Source organism: Elephantulus edwardii, unplaced genomic scaffold, assembly GCF_000299155.1.
Source record: "Elephantulus edwardii isolate Elephantulus edwardi_28Jun2011 unplaced genomic scaffold, EleEdw1.0 scaffold00098, whole genome shotgun sequence".
In the NCBI taxonomy this organism is placed as follows: Eukaryota; Metazoa; Chordata; class Mammalia; order Macroscelidea; family Macroscelididae; genus Elephantulus; species Elephantulus edwardii.
The window spans coordinates 4,647,406-4,672,361 of NW_006399848.1; the positions used below are offsets into that span (position 1 = coordinate 4,647,406).

The 24,956-nt window shown below is 38.0% G+C and overlaps 1 protein-coding gene across 1 annotated transcript; it reads left to right on the plus strand.

The window, feature by feature from the left end:
- The first annotated feature begins 229 nt into the window (after positions 1–229).
- STEAP2 (STEAP family member 2, metalloreductase) lies at positions 230–12,358 on the plus strand. The gene is made up of 4 exons (XM_006891456.1): positions 230–745; positions 4,628–5,155; positions 7,629–7,793; positions 12,071–12,358. Exons 1-4 carry the CDS (start codon positions 254–256, stop codon positions 12,356–12,358), a joined length of 1,473 nt encoding a protein of 490 aa, XP_006891518.1. The 5' UTR covers positions 230–253.
- Positions 12,359–24,956: the final 12,598 nt, after the last annotated feature.

Below are 24,956 nucleotides of genomic sequence, written 5' to 3' on the forward strand. Positions count from 1 at the left end.
GGTTTACTTTTCTTTATTATTTTGTGTGTGTGTACCATCAAATCGGATCTGACTGTTATGGGAGGAGATTACCCCTTCTTCTCCAGTAGAGCATCTGGTGGATTTAAACCTTGTACCTCTGGGATTGCAGTGCAGCTTCTTGCCACTAGGCCATCACATCTCCCTATGTTTTGATGTTTTATGATAAACAATTGATGATAATTTTCTTTTCTCTTCCCTAGAGCCCTGCTGGTGATCTTGAAGAGTCCCTAGCATGGAATCGATATCTATGATGGGAAGCCCGAAGAGCCTTGGTGAAACTTTTTTGCCTAATGGCATAAATGGCATCAAAGATGCACGGAAGGTCACCGTGGGTGTAATTGGAAGTGGTGATTTCGCCAAATCCCTGACCATTCGGCTTATCAGATGTGGCTATCACGTGGTCATAGGAAGTAGAAATCCTAAGTTTGCTTCTGAATTTTTCCCTCATGTGGTAGATGTCACTCATCATGAAGATGCTCTAACAAAAACAAATATAATCTTTGTTGCTATACACAGAGAGCATTACACCTCCCTGTGGGACTTGAGACATCTGCTTGTGGGTAAGATCCTGATTGACGTGAGCAATAACTTGAGGGTCAACCAATACCCAGAATCCAATGCTGAATACTTGGCGTCATTATTCCCAGATTCCTTGGTTGTCAAAGGATTTAATGTTATTTCTGCTTGGACACTTCAGTTAGGACCTAAAGATGCCAGCCGACAGGTATGTGTTTTCAAAATGTTAATCTTATTTAGCCAGTATTTTGTCAGTAGCTAAACAGTGATCAGACATTTGATAACCGAATAATGATAATCATTTTGAAACTTGTGCATGAGAACCTGAAGACTAATGTTCTAACTTTGTGAGGGTAGATTTCTGTTCTCGAAATAATATGGAAAGTGTATAAAACTTGTCTTAACTAATTAAAGAAAAGGCAAGGTTGGCAATGAACAGTGTGACATAGTACATTGAGTCCCTCTTTGCTAACTCAAAAATAGCAACTGCAAACATTTTTCCTTCTCTCTTCCCCTCCCTCTCTTCTTTTACCTGTTTAGTAACACAATATTCTATCTCTGTGTGAAATAGTTTAATATCCTCATGAGTGCTATTATATATACTTTTTATTTTACTTAAGTATTTATAGAGTTTTATCTAAGTGTAGGTTTTTCTGTGGGAAGTTAGACATGGCCTGGATTTTTTTAGGTTGGTCTCCGTGAATTCTGTGGATAATGCTTTATTTAGTTCAACTGGAGGGTAAGTAAATGGGGAGTCTTTTGAGTCAGTTATTGTTATGTGCCAGGAAGTCTAGTACAACTCATGGTGACCCTGTGAACAGCAGACCCGAATTCTGTCCTACCCTGTGCCATCCTCATCATCTCTGATACACTTGAGCTCATTGCTGCCGTCACTGTATCAATCCACCTCATTGTGGATCTTTCTTCTCTCACTGACTTTTTCAAGCGTGATATCCCTTTTCAAGGAATAGGCTCTTCTAGGAACATGTCCAGAGTATATGCAAGATGAAACTTTGCCATCCTTACCTCCCGGGAGCACTCTGGCTTCATCTTCTCCAAGACATATCTGTTTGTTCTTTTGGCAGTACTATGGGATATTCACCACACTCAAAGGCATCAATTCTTCTTCTGTCATCCTTATTCATTGTCCAGCTCTCAGAAGCACAGCAAGTGACTGAAAAGTTCAGGCATACTTTAGTCTTCAAACTGATATCTGATATCATTACTTTTCATATTTTGGAGAGGTCCCTGACAGTGGATTTGTCCAAATCAATACATATCCTGATCTCCTGACTGCTGATACCAAGGGTACTGATTGTGGATCCAACTCAGTGGATTTCTAAGACTGTAAATGACACGAGGGGAGATGCCCATCTTCTACCCTTAGAAACACAGGTGGATTTGAACTGCCAGAGAGAGAGGTGCCGGCTCTGTGTTAGCAGCACAACTCCCTGTGGTCCACCTTTGGTTGTTGTTGTTATTGGCCTTCAAGTTGCCTGCGACTCATAGCGACCCTATGTACAATAGCTCTGAACCCTGCCCTTTCCTGAGCTGGTCTCACTGACTCTGACACACCTATCCCCATTGCCCTAGTCACTGTATCAATCTATTTCATCCAGGGTCTTCCTCTCCTGCACCATCTCTCCACCCTTCCAAGCATGATGTCCTTCTTCAGAGATTGGTCCCTCCTTGCCACATGTCCAAAGTATGTGAGACAGAGCTTCAAAATCCTAGCCTTCAAGGAGAAACTTGGTTTCACCCTCTCCAACATGACAGACCTATTTGTTTTCTTGGTGGTTCAAGACTCTTGAGTAAATATTGATAGTTTTAGAGGGGCTTCAGGCCTTTTGTTCATAGGGTCACTATGAATCATGCTCAACTTGAAAGCAATTAATAACAACAACATGGACACTTAACAGGGAGATCTGGTGGCCTGGTGGCAAGAAGCAGGACTGCAATCCCAAAGCACGTGGTTTGAGGCCACCAGCTGCTCCATGGGAGAAGGATGGGCAGTCTCCTCTTGTGCAAGTAACTGCCTCTGAAAACCCACTGGAGGGTCAGCTATGGGTTGGTTCCTACTCAATGGCACACAACAACAACAACAACCTGGACACTTAATGTTTTCTGTAAATGAATAAGAAAAATATGTTCTACTCTTGTCACACTATCATAAATGAAAGTCTTTGTCTTTATTACTTTAGTTTGAAGGAACCTTCATTTACAAATCTCATGAATTGTTATGTAGTATATGTCCTTTGAGTCGCCTGTGACTCTAGAACACTTAACAACAACAACAATAACATATGTCCTTTGGATAGTGGTGGCTCTACTCACAGCTAAAATAAACAATCCAAAGAGCTCCATGCTGCCGCCATCAGGTGAAAGTTTAGGCACGCAGATACTCTGGTGCTGCCTATTTTAGTGCTCTTCCACAAACACCAAGGGTATATGTAACCATTGTTTTTACCAAACATATCTAGAAACTTTATAGCACTATTTTTCTAGCCCTAAGTGAGATGAGGGGCTATGTATAGAAAGCTGGAGGGTCAGTGAAAGAGAAGAAAACCCTTCATGAGCTGGATTGACTCAGTGACTGCCGCAGTAGTCTCTAGTATGTCATAGATGATGAGGATGGCATAGGATACGACAGGATCCAGTTCTGTTCATAGGGTCGCTATGAGTCATACTTGACTTGATGGCAACTAACAATAAGTTAACTTACACATTAGTAATAATACTTCACTCTAGCAATGAACTTGGAGTTCAACAAATACATGTTGAAATCTCAACAATTTAGCTGAGAGACGTGGGCAGGTTGAAAGCCCAGCCTGACCCTCATCCATCATATTTTTAAAGTTCCTTTGGAAGTATTATTTTAGTTAGAAAGTGACAGTTGTTTTACAGTTAAGTTTTGGGGGGTTTTCTTGGGAGGGGGTTGATTTTTGTTTGGTTTGGGTTTGTATGTGTGTGTGTGTGTTTAAATTGAATCTGACTGGTACAGGAGGAGATTGTTCCTCCTTCTCCAGCAAAGCATCTGGTGGATTCGAACCGCTCACCTCTGGGATTGCAGTGCAGTTTCTTACCACTAGGCCACCAGAGCTCACCTACTGCTAAGTTTAAAAAAAATCTGATCATACCATGCTCCCGTACCCCCGGATAATCAATTATATTGTCATTATTTAAAAATGAAGGCATTATATATACTGACCAATGAAACATTATAGCTAAGATTATTCATAGGCTTTCAGAAATACTTGCTGAATTACCTTCTAAATCCGAAGAGAAATTATAGAAATAGGACAGCATCCTGACATAATTTAGGGGTTGTAAATGCAAATGCCACCACCCAGAGTCTGTCTCTTGTTTTCTACCGTTAAGTGTTTGTAAAAGGCAATCCGTGGCCTTGGTAAAATAACCACAGTGTTGGAACCAAAGTAGCGTGAGGCATCCTCCTCCTTGCCCTGTTCCCTGAGTGAAACTTTGGAGAGAAGTGAGCAGAGGGTGAGGGTGAGTTGCCAGCTGCTCCCACACCACTTGAACCAGGACAAGATGGGAGACCTGCTCCCACTGCTGCTGCATGCATGGCCTCAGAAAGCACACCCCCTTGGCTTCTGCCTTGCTTCCTCTGAGGACTCCCCAATTAATCCCAGGCTCCAGCCAAGATTTCTTTGGATTTTTTTTTTTTTCATGTCACCACAGTTGACGAGGATTTTGTTGTTTATATGACACTATTTTAGCCTAAAACTTCAATACCTAGAAAAGCTTAAAAAAATGGAGGGTCAGCACAAGGAGATGTATAGACATGGTCACAGCAGAGCTTGTGAGGATGGCACAGGGCCTGCAAGGTTTCCGTCTGTTGTATGTGGGGTCACTCTGAGTGGCAGTTGACTTGACTGCACCTAACAACAACATTTTATCTTACTACTTAATAGGTTAATAAATTCATTAAGGCATTTGTTAGCTCCTTCAATGATTTGCGTCATTTGAACATCATCACAAGCGATTGCTCCCAGATTAGAGCCTGTAGGACTTGGTATGTTTATGAATGACGGCATTAATGATGAGTCTTTCTCTCCTCTACCCCCTGCAGGTTTACATATGCAGCAACAATATTCAAGCTCGACAACAAGTTATTGAACTTGCCCGTCAGTTGAATTTCGTTCCCGTTGATTTGGGATCATTGTCATCAGCAAGGGAGATAGAAAATTTACCCCTGCGATTATTTACTCTCTGGAGAGGGCCAGTGGTAGTAGCCATAAGCTTGGCAACATTTTTCTTCCTTTACACTTTTGTCAGAGATGTGATCCATCCATATGCAAGAAACCAGCAGAGTGACTTTTACAAGATTCCTATTGAGGTGGTGAATAAAACCTTGCCAGTTGTTGCCATTACTCTGCTGTCCCTGGTATACCTAGCAGGTCTCCTGGCAGCTGCTTATCAACTTCATTATGGCACCAAATACAGGCGATTTCCACCGTGGCTGGAGACCTGGCTCCAGTGCAGGAAACAGCTTGGCTTACTAAGCTTTTTCTTTGCTGCCGTCCATGTCGCCTACAGTCTCTGCTTACCAATGAGAAGGTCAGAGAGGTATTTGTTTCTCAACATGGCTTATCAGCAGGTATGGTGTGTGCTTGTTACTTAAATATAATTAGTATAGCATACCATTTAAATAGAACAAAATTTACGTATGTTTTGGCAATGTATATTGAAGGAGGAGGAAGAATTATTCTTAAACAATGCTTCTGCATAGGAATTGAGTGCCTAATTTAAAAATAAAACTCCTCCATCTTTTGCAGAATAAAAGCAAAGAATTACAGTAAGGGGTTTCATGTGACTTTTTTTACCTTCTTTAGGATTGTCATCATCTATTAAGTATTTCAAGTCTTTATAATTGGCCATGACCCATAAAGCAATAATGGCACTCTCTGTGAACATAAAAATAAGATTAGAGTCAGTAAAATATAAAGCAGAATGAGAAGTCAGGATGTTCTGAGGTGGGAATAGAATACACCTCTGCGAGTTATGTCTGCACAGTTCCATTTTTACTGAGATTTCTAAGAGTTTGAAAAAGGAGAAAATGTTACAAGGTACTTGTCAAAAAACAGAAAAGATACTAGTTCTTCAAACGAGGGAAAGCTTCCTTCACCTGCTTTCCAAGAAAATCTTGGGACTAACTTCATGGAAGACTCTTGTATATTATATAATTCCAGTTTTGCAAATGCAATGTAAGGAGACTTCACTAAACTGATTTTTCTACTAGCCCTCAGAGAAAATTAAAGGCATCATATTAAAACAATTGTAGAAAAGGATAGGAGTCCAAAGATAAGCACACACACAGATGTCATCAAGAAGATCACTTGTTTCATTAAGAAAGCTTCAGTTGTTAATGTGTTCTCGAGTTGGAACTGACTCCAAGTTGACCCTCAAGCATGGTTTCAGAGACACTAAATCACAAGGGAGGAGATGGCCCATCTTTCTCCCTGGGGAGCAGCTGGTGGATTTGAACATTACTTTGTGTTGGCAATGCAACTCTTTACCACTAGACCATAAGAACTCCCTAAAGCCTAAACACTTTAAGGAGAGAAGGGGGAAAAAAAATAATGGAATCACCGTCCTTTAAATGAATCTTTCTCTAAAAATGCCACTTCTCTATCTGCTCAAGAGATTCCCGATTCCCTCACCTCCTTCAGGCTGTTGCTTTTAAATTCCACTCCTCCCACTAGTGATCCTAGTCCCCATTGCTCTGCTGTCCTGTTTTCTTTTGTTTCCCATGTCTTCCTCCTGGAACAGCTTGCTCTTCCTTTACCACCTTCTAACACATTTATCACACATATTGTTATCTGCCTTCTGCAGTCAGAATGTAAGCTTCCTGAACAGAGAGTGTTGGTCTGTTTTGTTCACCCATCTATGTCCAGTCCTTACAATAGCAGTGCATGGCACATAGAAGACCCTTCACTAAGTATTTGTTCAATGAATGAGTGAGGGAATGTAGCTATTCATTGAATATTGAACATTGTATATATTCAGTGTCTATGTTCTCTGGGTATGCCACAGAAGCTTGTAATTAAACAGGAATCAAAGAAGATGAAATGATCCTTATTCCACAGAGGGAACCCTTTCAGGGTGTTAGCATGGTTACTTCAAAAAAATAATAACGACAAAACTAACTTAGTTTATTTAACTTTCAACTATATTTGGTTAACTAGAAATGGATAAAGTTAAGCTAATACTAAGTTACAGGAGCCTTTTTGTTGTTGATACTCATTTAATTCAAAGCATTAGCCCTTGGAGTTGAACTAGTGAGAAGTACTTTTGACAATGTTCATATGTAAATTAGTAAGTTAGAGGAATTCCTTAGCAGAATACCACAAACTGTGAGTAAACAAAGTCTGACTTACTATGTATATGCACTGTCAGTGTAAGAAAGTGTTGTAAGGAAGGATATTTGGTAAAGTACTGCAATACAAATGAGGCCACTGAGCCTTTGGAAAAGTATTTCAATGAAGCAGTTCAAACAAATATTTTAGCTCCACGGAGTTTTGTTCTCTGGGAACTCTGTTTCATGGGAGAAGATAGGGTAAAAAAAAAAAAAAAAAAGAGAGCGAGAGAGAGAGAAATGAATGCATAACTATTCCATATATGGGGGAAGAGAGATACTCTTAAGTAGGTTAGAGATTTCCTGCCTCGATTCTAAATTGAGCAGAGGCCAAAATGCACCTAGATGACTCCAGCAAATCTAAGCCTTCTAAGTCACACTGCCTTTAATTATCTTGTTGCCTTAGAGCCCAACATTCTACATCTCATGGTTTGGAGATTTCACAGTCAGCATATCCCATGATGTTTTTCAAATGTTCATGACTCTTGTCTCACGTGAACTCACACAAGAATGTATAGGCCATCTTATTGTTTTGCCCTCCTTTTCTCTTAACCCAAACAGTATCACCTAATAGTAGACTCTCTGTAATAAGCTATTGAATGCATACAACTTAAATATGTCCACATATGACTTGTTTCTTGCTAAATGCCAGTAGCTAATTTGGTATTGAATCAGCTAATGTTGGACAGGCAATTCACATGTGCTTTCTTGTCAGGTTCATGCAAATATTGAAAAGTCCTGGAATGAGGAGGAAGTTTGGAGAATTGAAATGTATATTTCCTTTGGAATAATGAGCCTTGGCTTACTATCCCTGCTGGCTATCACCTCCATCCCGTCAGTGAGCAATGCTTTAAACTGGAGAGAATTCAGCTTTATTCAGGTAGGTGGGGTTTTGTTTGTTCAGTGAGGAATTGAGTGAAAACTTCATTTGCATTTCAAATATGCTCCCAAATAAATGGGTTCTAAAAAATCCCCCCAAACAGCTCACTGCTGCAGAGTCAATTCCAACTCATGGCCACCCTCAGTGGAGTTTCCAAGACTGAATCATAATGAGAGGAGACTGCTGTATTGTCTTGTGGACAGTAAGGTTTGAACTGCCAACCTTTCCATTAGTAGCCCAACACTTAACCTACAATGCTACTTTGTAGTTAAATGCACCTTGTTCTTGCACCAGTTAGAACAGGGCCTATGGGAGCAACAGCCATAGCAGCCACAGTAGAGAACCAGAGATCTGAGACAGAGAGGACCTTGGGGTTGCTACTGTAGAACTAGGAGCCTTTGCCCAAGTTTGTTAGGCAGCTGAGGCAAGTGGTAGCAGTTGGAAGAGAAGAGCCGTAATTGGCTAAACTGTGAGCTTTTTAACACTGACCTGAAGCCACAAGGCCTAGTGTTTACCGACCTGCAAACACATTTTAGAATCTGTCCAGACTGCATGATTTCTATCTTGCTGTTAACCTGAATTATAGCCTTTGACTTCCCTGATAAGGATCTGTGTAGTCTGTGAGCTGTTGTATTGGATTTTGGCCCCAATAAGCAATGAGATTGGTGTTGCGATAAATAGAAAGATGTGGAAGTGTGGGGAACATGTGACTTCATGGGAACTGGTTCTGTGTTGTTGATATTGTTGATAGTTCCCCTTTGTGAAGTTGGTAAAGGTCTAATATGACCATCCCCACATGGTCCTTGCTTTTTAAGTAGTTAAAAAAAATTTCTAGATCCATCTTGAAATACAGTGTTGTAACAGGATAATGTCCATATATAAACAAAGAAGACCTGATAATACTATTATCATTCAAATATACACATCAACAACTAAAGCCAAAGAAAAGGAAATCGAAGATTTCTACCAACTTTTGCAGTCTAAAATTTACCGAATATGGAACCAGGATTCATTAATAATAATAATTGATGACTGGAATGCAAAAGTTGAGAACAAAGAAGGAAGACTAATAGTTGGAAACTACGGGCTTGGACAGAAATGAGGCTCAAGATAAAATAATAGAATTTCGTACAGTCAGTTACTCATTGCAAATATCTTTTGTAAAAACACACAAATAGAGACTATACACATGGACTTTATCTAGTGGACTACACAGAGATCAGGCTGATTGCGAAGCTCAATATCATCTGTGCAAAGCAGGCCAGGTGCTGACTCTGGAACAAACCATCAACTCCTCATGTGCAAGTTTAAACTGAAGCTAGTTATGTCATCAACTTGTTTGTAAAGTTTATTCTTGAGATAATGCCTAAGACTTCTAAATACATGTAAGGACTCTCCATGAAAATAAAAATGTAGACAGTGGTTATTTTCTTAAAAAAACAAAACAAACAAACAAACAAAAAAACCAAAACACAAAACTGAAGCCAAAGAAAATGAAAACAAATCCACAAGAGCCAAAATATGACCTTAAATCCATTCCACCTAAACTTAAAAACCCTCTCAAGAACAGATTGGAGGCATTGAGCCCTAATGAATGAAGAACAGATGAGCCGTGGAATTAAATCACTAAGGCTCCTTAAACAAGTGATGCTCTTTATTGAAAGAGGAAAGCTGACATCCTGGAGTAGAGCAAATTGTTCACTGTCATACAGTAACTGAAAGGTTGGTAGTTCAGACCCCCTACCCCACCCAGTGGCACAGAGGAAGAAAAGTCTGGCCATCAGGAAAGCCACAGAAAACCCCAAAAAGTGCAGTTCTACCTACAACCCATGAGGTCGTCATGAGTCAGAAATGACTCAGCCCCAAAGGGGCTTTATGCAGGTAGCATGGGCAAGACATACGACCACAGGCTGGCTTGAGAGCACGGTGCTTCAGGAAGTGAAAGACCATGCTCTGATGAAAGCTCTGATGGCACAGCCTCCTAGGGTAAAGAGGGCCAGTGGGGATGTTTGGAATGTATGGAATGCAGTGCGAATGGGGGAAAAACCCACAAAAAGGGGGTGGGGGGGAAGTGGAGAAGGGGTTGAGCTTAGATAAAATTTAATGAAGAATTGTATCTTTTGAGTCATCTTTACATGTCCAAGAAAAAAAAAATCTCAATTTGAATTCAAGGGGTAAAAAGGTTATTCTGAACATTTTAAATAAACACACACACACATATACACACATACAACAAGAAATAACAAACTAGATGACTAGATAATGGATTTGAGACCATATATTTTTAGTGTATGTATTTAATACCTCATTTACATAGATTTATTCATGAGAACATTTGAACAGGGCTTTCAAGACACTATTTTGATCTTTAATAAATTAACCATTTTCTTCCAGCAATAACTTTATTTAAAGTATATGCTTTTTAAATATTTAACTCAAACTTAGACCCTATTATCCCACTGACTGCTGGCAAGGCAGTTCCAATCTCAAGTCAATTCTAACTCACGGCCCTCCTCCACTGTATTTCTGAGGTTGTAAATCTTTATAGGAGGAAACTGCTTAGCTTTCCCATCAGTGGGTGGATTCAAATTTCTGACCATTTGGTTTGCAACACAATACATTTCACATCAGGGCTTGTTAACACACATGATACATGCCACCAGGTCCCAATAGATCCTATTATAGTATCACCAAATTGTATTGACTGTATCCAAGTGTTTGTAGCACACTGGGTATTGCATGACATTTTGTTTTGTTTGAGTTCTTTGTTTCTTTTCTCTTGAGATATTTTGTAAAAATCTCATTCATATAAAGTGCTGATTCTTTGTTTCAATTCATTTTACCTTTTGGAAGAAAAGAAAATGTGAATACTTTTCCAACTGCTAGTTTAATCACACCTGAAAAGAAATAGAAAACTCTCTGATAAAAGGTGCTAGACAAGTGCAAATTATCATAATAAATTAAGATGAGTAATTGCAAATAGGACAATTTTTCCTGCTAGAAAAAGAGAATTGGTTTTTTCCCAGGAAGCTAAGTATTACATCATTATATTGATGTAATTTTACATTTTATGCAATAAATGCCATTTCATAAGCAGTTATAAATATAATGATTTAGGGAGCCCAGGAATGTTTTGTCTTTAGATATTTACCTTGTAAATTGCAGAAATTGAACATTCTTAATTATTTCATTTAATGTGTTCTGCAAAGCCATATATTTTAATTGCTCTTTATCTTATATACTAATTCTGTAAGGTTTTGCATTTTTACTGATCAAATCATATCTATTTATATACAGGGAGCTCTGGTGGCCTAGTAGGTAAGCAGTTGCCAGAGATAGGCAGTTCAAATCCACCAGTTGCTCCCCAGGAAGAAAGACGGGCACTGTCCTCTTGTGAGTTGTACAGCTTTGAAAACATGGTGGAGGGTAAGCTCTGAGTCAGTTCTGATTCAATGGCAATGAATTAAATCTTTTAAAATTTATGTATATACACATATACACACACACACATATATATATATATATATGCATAAATGTGTGAAAAAAGGTGACTTTTTTATAGATTCAATTGGTTGGAACATAAACAATCTTTATCAAGCATAATTTAGCAAGATTTACCAACACATTTAAGGAAATTATAAATGTTTTGACAGTAATCATACTATTAGAAGTCATTCCTAAGGACTGACTATAAATGGAATTCTAGCAAAAGATTAGAATTAAGAAAAGTTGGAAATGATGTTCAACAAAAAGAAATGGTTAAATACATTATAGCACATTCATTGAACAGGATGCTAAACGTTATTAAAATAATGTTTTCAGTGTGTTTAGAGACATGAGGAAAAGATTATTGGTAAGTGATCACAATATTCAACTATATGCAGTATAACCATATTTGTATAAAATAATGTATACAAATATGTATGAAATATGAAAAAGTTAGAAATAGCTTCATTTAGAGGGTAAAAAGTACAGTTCAAAAATTTAAGACAAAACACAAGCCTGATAATACCTGATATGGATCTTTGTTGACATAGTGCATAGCATATTGAGCTGCTAACTAAAAGGTCTGTGGTTCAATCCTCCAGCTGCTCCAAGGGGGTGGGGGTAGGATATTTTTCTTCCATCAAGGTTTACAGCTTCAGAAACCCACTGGAGGGTGAATATATGTTGGAATCTAGTGGGGTAGTGACTGGGTATATCTGATGGATTAATTTATGATTCTGAATCATTTTTCTTTTTTCCTTTTTGTTTCTTTCCCTTTCTCCCACCTTAAGTCTACCCTTGGATATGTTGCTCTCCTCATAAGTACCTTCCATGTTTTAATTTATGGATGGAAACAAGCATTTGAAGAAGAGTACTATAGGTTTTACACACCACCAAACTTTGTCCTTGCTCTTGTTTTGCCTTCAATTGTAATTCTGGGTAAGATTATTTTACTACTTCCATGTGTAAGCCGAAAGCTAAAAAGAATTAAGAAAGGCTGGGAAAAGAGCCAATTTCTAGAAGAAGGTGTTGGAGGAGCAATTCCTCATCTCTCACCCGAAAGGGTTACAGTAATGTGATGATAAAGGTGCTCTCTGATGCCATATTAAAGCTCTACTTATGCCGTTATTTTTATTATTCCCCTGGCTTCAGGGTGTTGTGTAAATGTGTCAAATTTGCTAAGGGTTGAAAATTGTTCAGTGAGATCTCAACAAAATTAATAGTAGAAATTTTTTTCACAAATGTCATATTGAATCAGTATGGATTTTTTTGAATCAAACATATTCTTGAAAATTAAGTACATTTTGTTTGGTATGGCACAACTGTAACACTATTATTTTTTGGGGGGGGGAACAACCTTATGTTTCAGAGCCAACCCAAAATATTCAGTTAAGAATAAAGATAAGTGTCATAATGTTAAACATACTTTGCAAACCAGCAGAATTTTAAGCTTTTCATATATTTCAATGGAGTATATGTCATTTTTCTGAAACTTAAGTAAAGTTTTAATTATTATAGAACTTAAGAACTAGAAACAAATAATTTTTTTAAAAAGATACATTACATTAGCATCTAGTTAAGGGTACATGGTAATAACATTTCTAACTGATAAAACAGGATTTGGAGCCTGGAATTAATTGCGTGAATCAATGTGATTATGTGAATATACACAAATTAAAAAGACAGCTTAACTCTGAACTTATATTTAAAATGCATTGGAAACATGAAATACATACGAATAATGCATACCTCATGAAAGAATTTATTCTTCATTTTGTTATAGAGCAGGTCCATTTTCATAATAATAAGTTGATCAGTGTGGTTCCATGATATTATTCTGCCTTCAAAACTGTTTCTGACATAGTACGAAGCCTGGTTATTGTATAATTGTTCGTAGTTAGAGGGAAAGTGTCAGATTTGGACACAAATCATTATTAACCAATCCATGTTGTTGTACTATCGTCAGTTGTTATGGTTGGGATTTGATTGAACTACTTTGAGGATTTATAGTGTCCCAAGCACTGTTTTAAGCACTTTACTTATATTGCCCCATTTAATACTGATAACAACTCGATGAGGTAGACAGTTCATATCCTTATTTTATATATGAAGATATTGAGGGCTAGAAAAGCTCCCGCTTTTGTCCAAGGTCACACGATTAGCAAGTGGCAAGGTCAGCATATAAGCCCAGAGACTCAGCTTTTAAACCTGTCCCTGCTCCATCCCATGCAGTACACTCAGTATCTATCTAGGTGCCTTCCTCTTTTGTATAAAGTAATTGACTTTTTTTTGAATGAAAATATTATAGGCATAAATGTATAATTGCTTGTGGAGTAATTGATTTACTTACCTGGTCTTACCAAGAGACCTGTATCAGTGTGATACCTCCCTTCCAGCGAGTGTTGATGGTCCCAAGCAGAGAGAGGACCACGACAATGATAGGGAGTTGCTGAGACCCCAGAGAATCATAAAGACCCCCTGTAGGGTTGCTTCTTTCCTTTTGTTTTCTCAAGAAGTCCTCCTGCCTGCTCAGCCATTCATTAGGGAGCATTTTGCAAGCATGAAGGATATTAGGATAAGTGGTTAATTATAAATGTACTCTAGAAACATATAACCATATCAATTATTAATAAATTTTTGCAGTGCTAGCATTTCACATTAAATTACCGTTTTTCCAAACCTTAGCTAGAATGCTTTATATCCCCCCCATTGGTTCTTATTAAAATAGAAAGTTGCACAAGATACAATTGTATGTGTTCCTCTTCCTGAATTTACATTTTTAAATTTACTCAGTGAAGCGCTGCTGAATGCTGCTACCACAAAATTAGAAGGAATTGATTTAGAGGAGGCTACCTTTCCCTTCAGTGGTTCTTTCTCTGTTTCTACACTGTAAACTATTCATCATGCTGGTTTGTTTTCAAGAAAATTACCACTTGTTCTTAGTGGGAATTCAGTTTGGTAACTTTCAAGGCTAACACCTATGTTGTTGTTGTTGTTAAATACCAACCATCAAGTTAGAATGGACTCATAGCTGACACCCCCTCTCAGAGGATTTTCAAAGGTTGTAAATTGCACTAGAGGAGATTGGCCATCTTTCTCCCATGGAGCAGATGGTGGATTTGGACCACATCCCTTTGGATTGGCGACACAACTTTTACCACTAAGGCAACTATAGACATAACTGTTTTAGTGAATAGTGAAAAGAGTATATTCTCAATGCCTTTCGTCCCTTAAACTTCATTTTCTGAAGCCATGTTTTAACCATTTAATGTGAAAAATATAATGAAATTAGTTTTAAAATCAGACAACTTTTTATTTGAGTGAAAGTTTACAGATCATACTGTGTTTTTTATTCAATCATTCAGACATTTTGTTTACATAATAACTATTAATGTAAAAATTAGATAAATTTTTACAGCCTATTGTTGCATGTATCTGTTAAGTAACCAAATTATAGATTAGGGAGTCACTATAGCAGATAAATACAGCATTTGAAATATGAAAACCTGAACTTTAATAAAATATATACAAGATGGAACTATTTCAAATAGTAATATCTTTTCAGAACTAAATAATTTGGACATTTTAACATAGATATATTCATTATAATCCTAAATACTAAAAAAAATTAGAAAAATAAATTATCCTTTGTTTTACTTTACTTTCCTACTTATCTGATTTTTTTTTAAAATTATTGTTTCTCACAATTCTTTTTTCCGGGTCTTTTACTGGCCTCAGAGTTCTGTCATTGCTATGTATGAGGGAATGGTGGGAACTTGTGGATAACAGGCATTTGTTTCATGACCTGTGTTTGGAGACTTGGCCCTTAAGCAAATGATAAGATTGTACAAAAGATACTAAGTCTTAATTCTATGCAAATAATCAAGTAACTTTTCCTAAGAGGAAAAGAAATATGGACTGTATTGTGCTTTTTAGCTTTCATGTGAAATTTTTACTTCTCCTATTTTGAGAACATTTGAAGTCATACTTAAATACAATATAAATACTGTATATTAGTGCTATCATATATTTTTTCACTACATGCATAGAAAGTTAACCCAGATTATCTACATGTGAGATTTTTTAATTTAAATGTTAAAATATTTTAAAGTCTGAATAAATTATATTTATAGGTATTTATTGAAGATAATTATTTCGTGCTGTGCAGTGATTGGCTGTTGAGTACCAGTGTTAAAGTTACCTGATTAATGTCTTAGAAATTAACATGACCTTGACATAAGGAGTTTTATTTTCCAAATTATTTTAATAGTTCTAATTTATGGTGTTACTACTTTACAGTCAAGTTCCGAAAGTTATTTGTATACAAAAGGGCTTCAAGCATATAACATATCCAGGTTTTTATTTAAATCTTATATAATAGAAAACTTTATTTTTCATTGCCTTTTACCATTAAACTATTTCATAATAAATATACAGAGAAGGACCCCTAAAGAAGAAGTTTAATGTCAAGATTTAGAGTTTCTTATCTGCTATTTTAACCTAAGTATTATAAATGTCATTACTTACTACTTCACACACTAGGAATGCTGTAAACAATGAACTAATTATATTTATGTCAGTCTGTAAAATAAAGAAATAGCATAAAATATCATGCTGAAATGAGTTTAGAAAACCTTGTCTTAGAGCAGTGCTAGACATAGTATAAAACACCTTAATCAGTGTTAAGATACAGTGATGTGTTGTCATGAAATTGTGATGCTCTATTTTCACTTGATCATAAGTCTGTAAAAAAAATTCCAGTGTATGTTCAGTATGTAATTAGCTCTCAGTGAAACTAATATTTTTAGTGGGAACATCTGTTCATACTTTTAAAGAGTGAATTTTACAAGAGTTAACAGATTCCATTTTTTAAAATCTTAAAATAAAAAGTATCCATGTGCTTAATATGCAGAGATTCTGTCTGTGTGATAACAACAACAAAAAAATTCAGTTCAGCCTAATACATACTGAGTTCTTTGGGTTTTTAAAGATTTTCTAAATTGCTGAGTTTCCATTGTAGTTATCTGAAATAAGACAGATGATATGTATTCTTCCAGTGCTTCGATGAGCTAAATTAAATCAAAAAAGCAGATTTTTAAAAGTACTCCAAAATTGCCAATTTCAAGGTAGTTGTGTTTTGTTGTTGGTTTGTTTAACATTTTTAAGATTTTCTTTAAAGCCATTTACAGATCCTCAAATTGAACAGGGACTGGCCACCGTCTCCCAATGTCTGTTTGCTCTACTTGTTTAAAAATCTTGCTGTCCTTACATTCCTTAACAACCCTTGCAGTTAAGTGTACCCACGTCACCACATGGCTAGGCGGTGAATTAAAAGGGGAAGGCAGTGTCTGGAGTTTTTATCTGTGATACAAATAGTTAATAGGCTTGGCTGCATATCAAGAGTTTGATGGGTTGAGTCAACTCACATGTGCCAAGAAAGAAATGACTGGTGATGTAAAAAAATCAGCCATTGAAAACCCTCTGTAGTAACACGGTTCTACTCTGCCACACGATATGAGTCAGAACTGATTCCATGGCAACTGGTATATGTGACTATCTGGAAGTTTCCTTAAAGGAAACACGTTCTTTATTGTCTTCCTCCTGTTGTGGGGAATGTGGACAAGATGACATCTGGGGAAGATCAAAGCTACGGCGTCAAGGAGACAGGTTGGAGACCAGGAAGGCTGACTCCTGGAAGGAAGAGGAAATGAACATTTGGAACCACTGTTAATTTTATGGGGTGGGTTTTGTTAAATTAACCCAAAGCTAAAGTCTCTTCTGTCTTTCAGCTCTTTGTCATGACACCGTTTAACACTGTTTTAATAAATTAGACTGCAATAATTCTTACCTTTAAAAACTTTTAAAGGATAACATGCAATTCACATTAGAATTGATTTTTCATTGGTAATATATTTTACTCATTTTTTGGTTAATCTTTCAGTAGATATTTTTTTACCTGCTTGGAAAATACTGTTTTCTTTATAACTATGTAATTGATATTTGCTAAAACTAATATCCAGAATATATCCATCAAATAACATGCCATGTTTTTATATCATCCTCATAGATCTGCCTTATAAACATCTAAATAAAAAGTACTATATAATGTCTTAACTTCTTTCTTGAAATGCGTATACAAATGGGCTTGTCTTTCTTACTATGTAATAGTTCCTATACTTAATGAAGATCATCTAGCTATTTTCCAAGTATTTCTTTTTTCAAAAGTGTCAGAAAGCAAGACAACCTGTCATAGTCTCCCAATTTTATACAAAGTTAACATTTAGGGGAAACACCCATATAACAAGGTGGTATTCTTAAGATTCTTTCTTTCTTTTTTTTTTTTTTTTTTGTTCCTGATGAGTTGGAACCAACTCATAGATGACCCACCCAGCTGCATATTGCATGAGAGAAGTGGGCTCATTTTTCTCCCTTGGAATCACACTGGTGGATTGAAACCACTGTAGAGGCACACAGTCTTTGGGCTCAGAGTGCAACTCTCTGTACACTGTGCCCCTCAACTCCCCTAGCATTTATTAAGCTTTCACACAGGACTCCTACAATGTTCACGCTATTCTTTCAGCTCCCTGTAGCAGACACCATGTCTGTCTGCCTGATTACTATATCCTCAGTACCTAGTGCAGTATGGTCCAGCTCTTGCCTCTTGGCCAGTGGCCTGGAGTGGCCCTCTGGTCCTCAGTCTGAGTGTCTGCTGATGCTGCCAGCTGCCACACTGCTACATGTTGAGGAGCTCTGCACCACTGACAAGGACACAGTGATCTTAGTGTTTGTGGGCCTGGCTTGAGGCTGCTTTTCCCAGTAGCTGTCTAGAAATACAACCTAAAAATAGAAAAGCAAGCATGTTAATGCCCTGAGAACTGCCACACAAAATACTGAACACAGTTAAGTAAGGGATTGTAAAAAAACAGCAGCAAATAACTTTAGTGCACATACTACTAAGAGGTAATTTGTCTGATCTGTCAACTCTGCTTTAGAAGTGAAACGTTGTGTAAGGAAGGAGCTGCTGTTGTATAAGGAGGAAGCTGTTGGATAAATTTTTTTACCCCCAGTTGTGCACAAGCAAGAATTCATAAGCCATCAATGTATTCAAACTTTGTAAATAAATCAGAGTAATATTAAAAAAAATTTTAAAAAACAACAAAACTCTCTTAAGAGATGAAGACTTGTTCCAGAGCTGTATGCTAACTCTTCAGTTACTTCACATTCTTTTCCTCTCACTTCTCCTGGAGAGCCCCACGCAGTAAAGTGGAAGTGATTGCCTGCTTTTGGTAAGTTCCAGAGAGCCCAGGGTAGGACCGTACATTTTGTAGTGGAATCTTGAGAATAGGGTGATTTTGACACAGTCAGCCACATAGCCCTGAAGGTTTGCAATCCAGACTTGATGAGAGAGTAGATGTACTTCACTCAGAGACAGGAATCACATTCATCAAATATACAATGGTAGATTCTTACATCAGAAGAGTATTTTTATTCTAAAACATCAATCTGCCATAGGCAAAAATACAAGTACAGTAGTCCCTCATTATGTTTTTTTACTCTCAGCCTTGTCTGAAAACAGTAGCTTGATGCTTTGAAGGAGCTCTAGTGGCCTAGTATCAAGACGCTTGGCTGCAATGCCAAAGGCATGTGGTTTGAATCCACCAGCTGCTCTGTGAAAGAAGGATGAGCAATCTCTTCCCATACAAAGAACTTCCTCTGAAAAACCACTGGACAGTCAGCTATGGGTCAGTTCCAACTTGATGGTATACAACAACAATGTTATGTTAGAGCTCTTGTGGTCTAGTGGGTAAGGAGTTGCACTGCCAGCCCAAAGGCATAAGGTTTGAATCCACCAGCTGCTTCAAGGAAGAAAGATGGGCAATCTTTCATGCAGTTTATAGCTTCTGAAAACCCACTGGAGCATCAGACATGAGTTGGTTCGTGTGGCACAAACAGCAACAGTGCTATGTCACAATATCTACATAAAGTCATTCACCTCTCTTTATCTCACATAACTCATCACACTGCAGATGGATGAGCAGTCCCCTCCCATGCATTGAACTGCCTCTGAATACCCACTGGAGGTCAGCTTATGGGTCAGTTCCAACTCTGGTAGGCAACAACAACAATTGTATTGCAACTAAGCATATGCTTTTATTAAAGAACTCTGGTGACTAAGTGATAAGGAGTTGTGCTGTCAACCCAAAGACAGGCAGTTCTAATCCACCAGCTGCTCAGAGGGAAAAGAAGGGCAGTCTCCTGTGTGATATACAGCCTCTGAAAACGCATGGAAGGGTCACCTATGAGTTAGTTGTGACTCAAAGATAACAATAATGCTATTAGACTCTTTAATAAATCAAATGAGAATCTAAAAGATGTTGTGGACTGTGGAATCAGAATAAGGCAAGTTAGTTGTAAGAACTTGAGAAATTGCTTAATCAGAATAAAAATTTTTTAAAAATCTTGCTCCAAATAAAGACAGTTCTACTTTAGTATAAACCACCACCATGATACCCCCCCCAAAAAAAAGGTAGAAAAATGTACATTCTGTAGGTCAGGAATATCTTATCTCATAGAAAGATTCCTATTTAAAGCAGAACTATAAATCTTTAATAAACTTTTTTTTATTTCATTAAATACTGAATTTCCTATTTAAAATTACTTGCTATCTAAAAAAAATAAATTATTTGCTATTTGAATTACTGTTGGCACACATTTTATAATGGCTGGATTTAAGAGTGTCTGTTTTGTTTTCTGTTCCATGTACTTAAAAACTTAATGTTTCCGTTGGAAAAAAAGTAATTTTGTTTATTTTGAGGGGCTTTGCTTCTTTACCTACCTGAGAGATTGTTTCAAAGCACCAGTGTAGAATTAATTTCTCTTTTTATGTGTATTTCTTCTGTTATGCAATTCCCCTAAAGCTAAGCAACTACAAGGCCCGTGTTTTAATAACATGTCATTTGTGCTATAAAAATTTCCTATATAAAATAAATTACTCTGACTCAGAAAGGAATAGCATTTGATTGATCATTTAGAACATCTGGCATTAGAGACGTCCACATTGACATGTGCTCGAAAATGCTTATTAGAAATGTTCATAACTCATGCTAGTGAATAATTAACATTTTACTAAGTATTGCTAATTAGGTAGTGTACAAATAAGTAGTAGGCTAAAAATCAGAAGTAGAATTAAATTTTTCTGAACCATACTTTTTAAAATACTATATTTTTTAAACATGTATTTCATTTTCTTACTAGAGGAGCAACAAGTAAAGTATATATGTGAGTTTTTGACCACAACTCATAGGCACCCTGTGAACAGCAGAGGAGAACTTTGCCCTGTCCTGCACCGTCCTCAGCATCCCTCATGGATAAGCCTCTTGTAGTCACCGTGTCGGTTTATCTCAGAGCCTTCATCTTCTCCACCGACCCTCTGTCTTTCTCAGAATGATGTCTGTCTGTCAGGACTGATTGCTCCTGAAAATATGCCCAAAGTGAGTGAGACGAAGTTCCCCCATTTTTGCCTTTAAGGAGCACGCTGATTGCACTTCCTTCAAGATCAGTCTGGTTTTTCTTTGGCAACCCATAGTATATTGAATATGCTTTTCCAACACCACAACTCGGGCATTGATTCTTGAGTCTTCCAACATGCTGAAGCATAGAAAGCAACTGAAAATACCAAAAATTAATCTGGTGTATCTTAGTCTTTAAACTGACATCTTTATATATGGATACATATTTAGTTCATGGACATGGTTTAAGCAGTTGTGGAAACTAGCAAGTCCCAAATCCATGGATTAGGAAACAGACCTAATTTATTGGTTTGTGTGGTTGCAGAGGCTGATGATCCCCAAACTTTGCAGGTCAGGCCAAAGGCTAGAGGCTTCTACATACTGCTGGAATCATGGGGGTTAGCAGGTCAGCTAGCCAGCTGGAGATTTCTGTATGCTGATGCCTTAGAGGTCAGATGACAAGAATGCAGGATCCAGAAAAAGAGAAAGTGGGCTTGCCTGACTGTCTATTATACCAAAGATAGGCATACCCCCTAAGAAACTGGTTTATCACTCCATGGAGGTGGCGATACTAAATTACATAAAAATTCCTGTGTGTGCAAAAAAAAAAAGTCAGAGCCTAGCCAACATATGACATGCAATATTTCCCATCACATCTTTAAAAGTTAAAAAAAGGTAAGTATATTATTAAAACTTCCAATTAATCTTGAAATGGACAGCTGACTTTAAGAGATTAAATTCTAACCTTTTAAATTCTTCAGAAATATTGCCAGACTGAAGCATTTCTATTCTCATAAGGTAGTTGGTGGTGATGTGCCAAGGAGTCAGCAACTCATCATGAACCTATGAGCAGTAGTTCTGAACCGTGCCCTAGTCTGAGCTAACCTGTCTTCAACATACCTGACCCCATTGTCACAGTCAGTGTTGATCCATCTCATCTAGGGTCTTCTGTGCTGACCTTTCTACCACGCTGTGATGTCCTTCTCCAAAGACTGGTCTCTTCTGGCCAAATGTCCAAAGTACATGATATGGAGCTTCAAAATTTTTCCTTGACTCCCAGGAGCAAACAGGTTTCACCCTTTGCAGGGCAGACTTGTTTGTTGGCAGTCCATGGTATGGTCAGTACTCTTCTTCAGCACCACAGCTCAAAGATATTGATGATTCTTCTGTCATCCTTCATCACTGTTGAGCTATTTTATCATGGTTTTGTTACTTTATTTTACCAGTTCATCTTATAGTTAAATAATTTAAAACAGTGCAGTAATTAATAATTCTGTCCTGTATAGTGTCAGAAAAGGGTTGGTTTCTATTTCTCTCAATTTCTATAACACATCCACTGCCCTGGAGTTGATACTATCTCAAGGCAAACCCTCAGGTGAGGTTCTGAATCTGTAAATCTTAACAAAAGGAGGTTCTCTGCATACCAGCTGGTGGGTCTGAACCATCAGCCTTTCAGTTGGTAGCCCAACATTATATACTAGGCCACACGGGTCTTCTAAAATAAATGTTAAAGAAATATTAATGCATAATTGTGCCGTTGGTACCAGCAGTCAGGAAATAAGAAGACATATTGCACTGAGAGAGTTTGCAGTTAGGACCCTTTACAAATCATTGGGGAGTAATGATGTCAGTTTGAGGACTAAGGTGAATCAGAAGGTGTATCTGATTCAGACCACGGTCTTTCCAATCACTTGCTATGCATCTGAGAGCTAGAAAATTAATAGGGATGGCAGAAGAAGAAGTGATGCCTTTGAGCTATAGTGTTGGAGAAAAACACTGAACAGACCATGGACTGCCAAAAGAATAAACAAGTCCTGAACAGGGGGCAGCTGGAGTGCTCTTTAGAGGCAAGTATGATGAGGCTTCAGTTCACATACTTAAGGCATGTTGCTAGGAGGAGTTATTCCTTGGAGAGGGACATGATGCTTGGAAGGGTGGAGGGTCAGCAAAGAAGAAGACCCCTGACTAGGTGGATTGACATAGTGATTGCTGCAGTGGGCTCTAGTGCATCAGGAAGTGTGAAGATGGCACAAGATAGAACAGGGTTCATATCTGTTGTTCATAGGGTTGCTATAAATTGTACTTGATAGCACCTAACAACAACAATGGTGCATATAAAAGTTTAAGCTTAATAGCTTAGCATTTTGAAAGTTTAAGCTTTGGTCATTTACAAGGAAGAAAAAATATTACCATCAGTAAGGAAATAAATTACTAGGGAAATTAACAAAATGGAACAATGAAAGCCAGTTTTCTTAAAACGTCACTTTAAAAACTCAAACTCAGTGCTCTTTCAGTCAGAACTATTTCATAGCTCACCCTCTAGGTAGGTTTTCAGAGCCTATAAATCACACTGGAGAAGATTGCCCAGATTTCTCCATCATAGCAATTAAAGATTCAAATGACTGGCCCTTGTCAACAACTTACTTGTATCCACAATCAAAACCCTTGGTACCAGCAGTCAGGAGATCAGAAGGTGTATTACATTGGGCAAGTATGCTGTCAGGGACCTCGTCAAAGGACTAAAGAGCAATTATGCTTGAAGACTAAGGTGCACCTGATTCAAGTCATGGTATTTTCCTTCACTTGCTATGCCTCTGAGAGGTGGACAGTGAATAAGGATGGACAGAAAAAGAATTGATGTCTTTGAATTGTGGTGTTGGAGAAGAGTATGGAATAACCCATGGTCTGCCAAAAGAACAAACAGATGTGTTGAGGCAGAGTGCAGCCAGAATGCTCCTTGGAAGCAAGGATGCAGAAACTTCATCTCTCATATTTTGGGCATGTTGCTCTTAGAGGCTATTCCTTGGAGAGAGACATCATGCTTGGAAAGGTGGAGGGTCAGCGAAGGAGGGAAGACTATTGGAGATGGATTGACACAGTAAAGCAACGGGCTCAAGTGTGTCAAAGATGATGTCACTAAATAGGATAGGATTCAGATGTGTTATTCACAGGGTCACTATGAGTCGTACACGACTTGATGGCAAATAACAACAGCAATATCTACATTTCTCATCTGCCAACGAATAAAACATACTACCAATGCCCAAAAATGTCAATGTAAGTTTTTATCAGTCTGCCAGGCAAGAGAGTCTACTCCTGGTTCACCAATTTCACTGATGGGAAAGAGCCTTAAAATGTTTTTCAAGTGCTAGCCAGGTGTATTTCATGATGATTATCTTACCTAAACACTGAAGACTGTTGCAAGTGCCATAGCGTAGGAGCTAACTCATTGCTGATGCCACAGTGGTTTCTTAGAGCCTGTAAATAGCACAGAAGATGGCTCATCTTTCATCCTTGGAGCCGCCAGTGGATTCTAACTGCTGGCTTACACGACGACTCTTTACCCACTTTTTTTTTGTTGTTATGTGCTATCGAGTCACGTGTGCAACTCATAGTGACCCCATGTACCACAGCTCTGAAGCCTTCCCTGTCCTGAGCCAGTCTCACTGACTCATCTAATCTCAATGCCCCAGTTACTCTATCAATCCATCTCATCCAGGGTCCTCTCCTATGCTGTCCCTCCACCCTTCCAAGCTTAATATCCTTCTCCAAAGACTTGTCCTTCCTGGCCACATGACCAGTGTATGTGAGACAGAGCTTCAAAATCCTAGCCTCCAAGGAGAAACATGGCTTCACCCTTTCCAAGACAGACTTGTTTGTTTTCTTTGAGGTCTATTGGTACTTGGTATGTATCAAACAGAAGGAACAGACTAGTCCCTACGTCATAGATTAAAATAGTTGCTCGTGTTCACCTGTCAAAAAAGTGTCTTAAGTAAGAGTCTGCTTTTCCAGGATCACTTTAGTTTATGAGCTCTCATCAGCTTCAGTCTGATGAGATCAGCCTTGATAGTCAGTTATTATCACTTCCTGTGCAGTCCTTCCTCTCTTCCTTGACCTGATGACTACACACACAAAGGGTAAGTAAATCCTCTGATTGCTCTGTATCCACATCCATCTAGCTTTTGGTTACCAGTTACCACTGGGTTTGTCTAATTGGTTTCTGTCTCCCTTTGATGTGGAATACCAGACTGTGGCACCATAATTATCATCCTGTTAACAACACACCCAGCACACCCTGTGCACTTAGTAACCTTAGATCTACTGAACTTGCCTGTAAGTGTAGGGCTTGAAAGCAGCTCTAAAGATACCAAGGAGTAGCTGTAAATAT

What these genes read in the sequence shown, in the direction of transcription:
- STEAP2 (XM_006891456.1), top strand. Translation starts at nt 254, where the DNA reads ATGGAATCGATATCTATGATGGGAAGCCCGAAGAGCCTTGGTGAAACT. An exon ending in TCAACATGGCTTATCAGCAG is followed by an intron (nt 5,156 to 7,628) that starts GTATGGTGTGTG and finishes CTTTCTTGTCAG; the next exon opens with GTTCATGCAAATATTGAAAA. An exon ending in GAGAATTCAGCTTTATTCAG is followed by an intron (nt 7,794 to 12,070) that starts GTAGGTGGGGTT and finishes TCCCACCTTAAG; the next exon opens with TCTACCCTTGGATATGTTGC.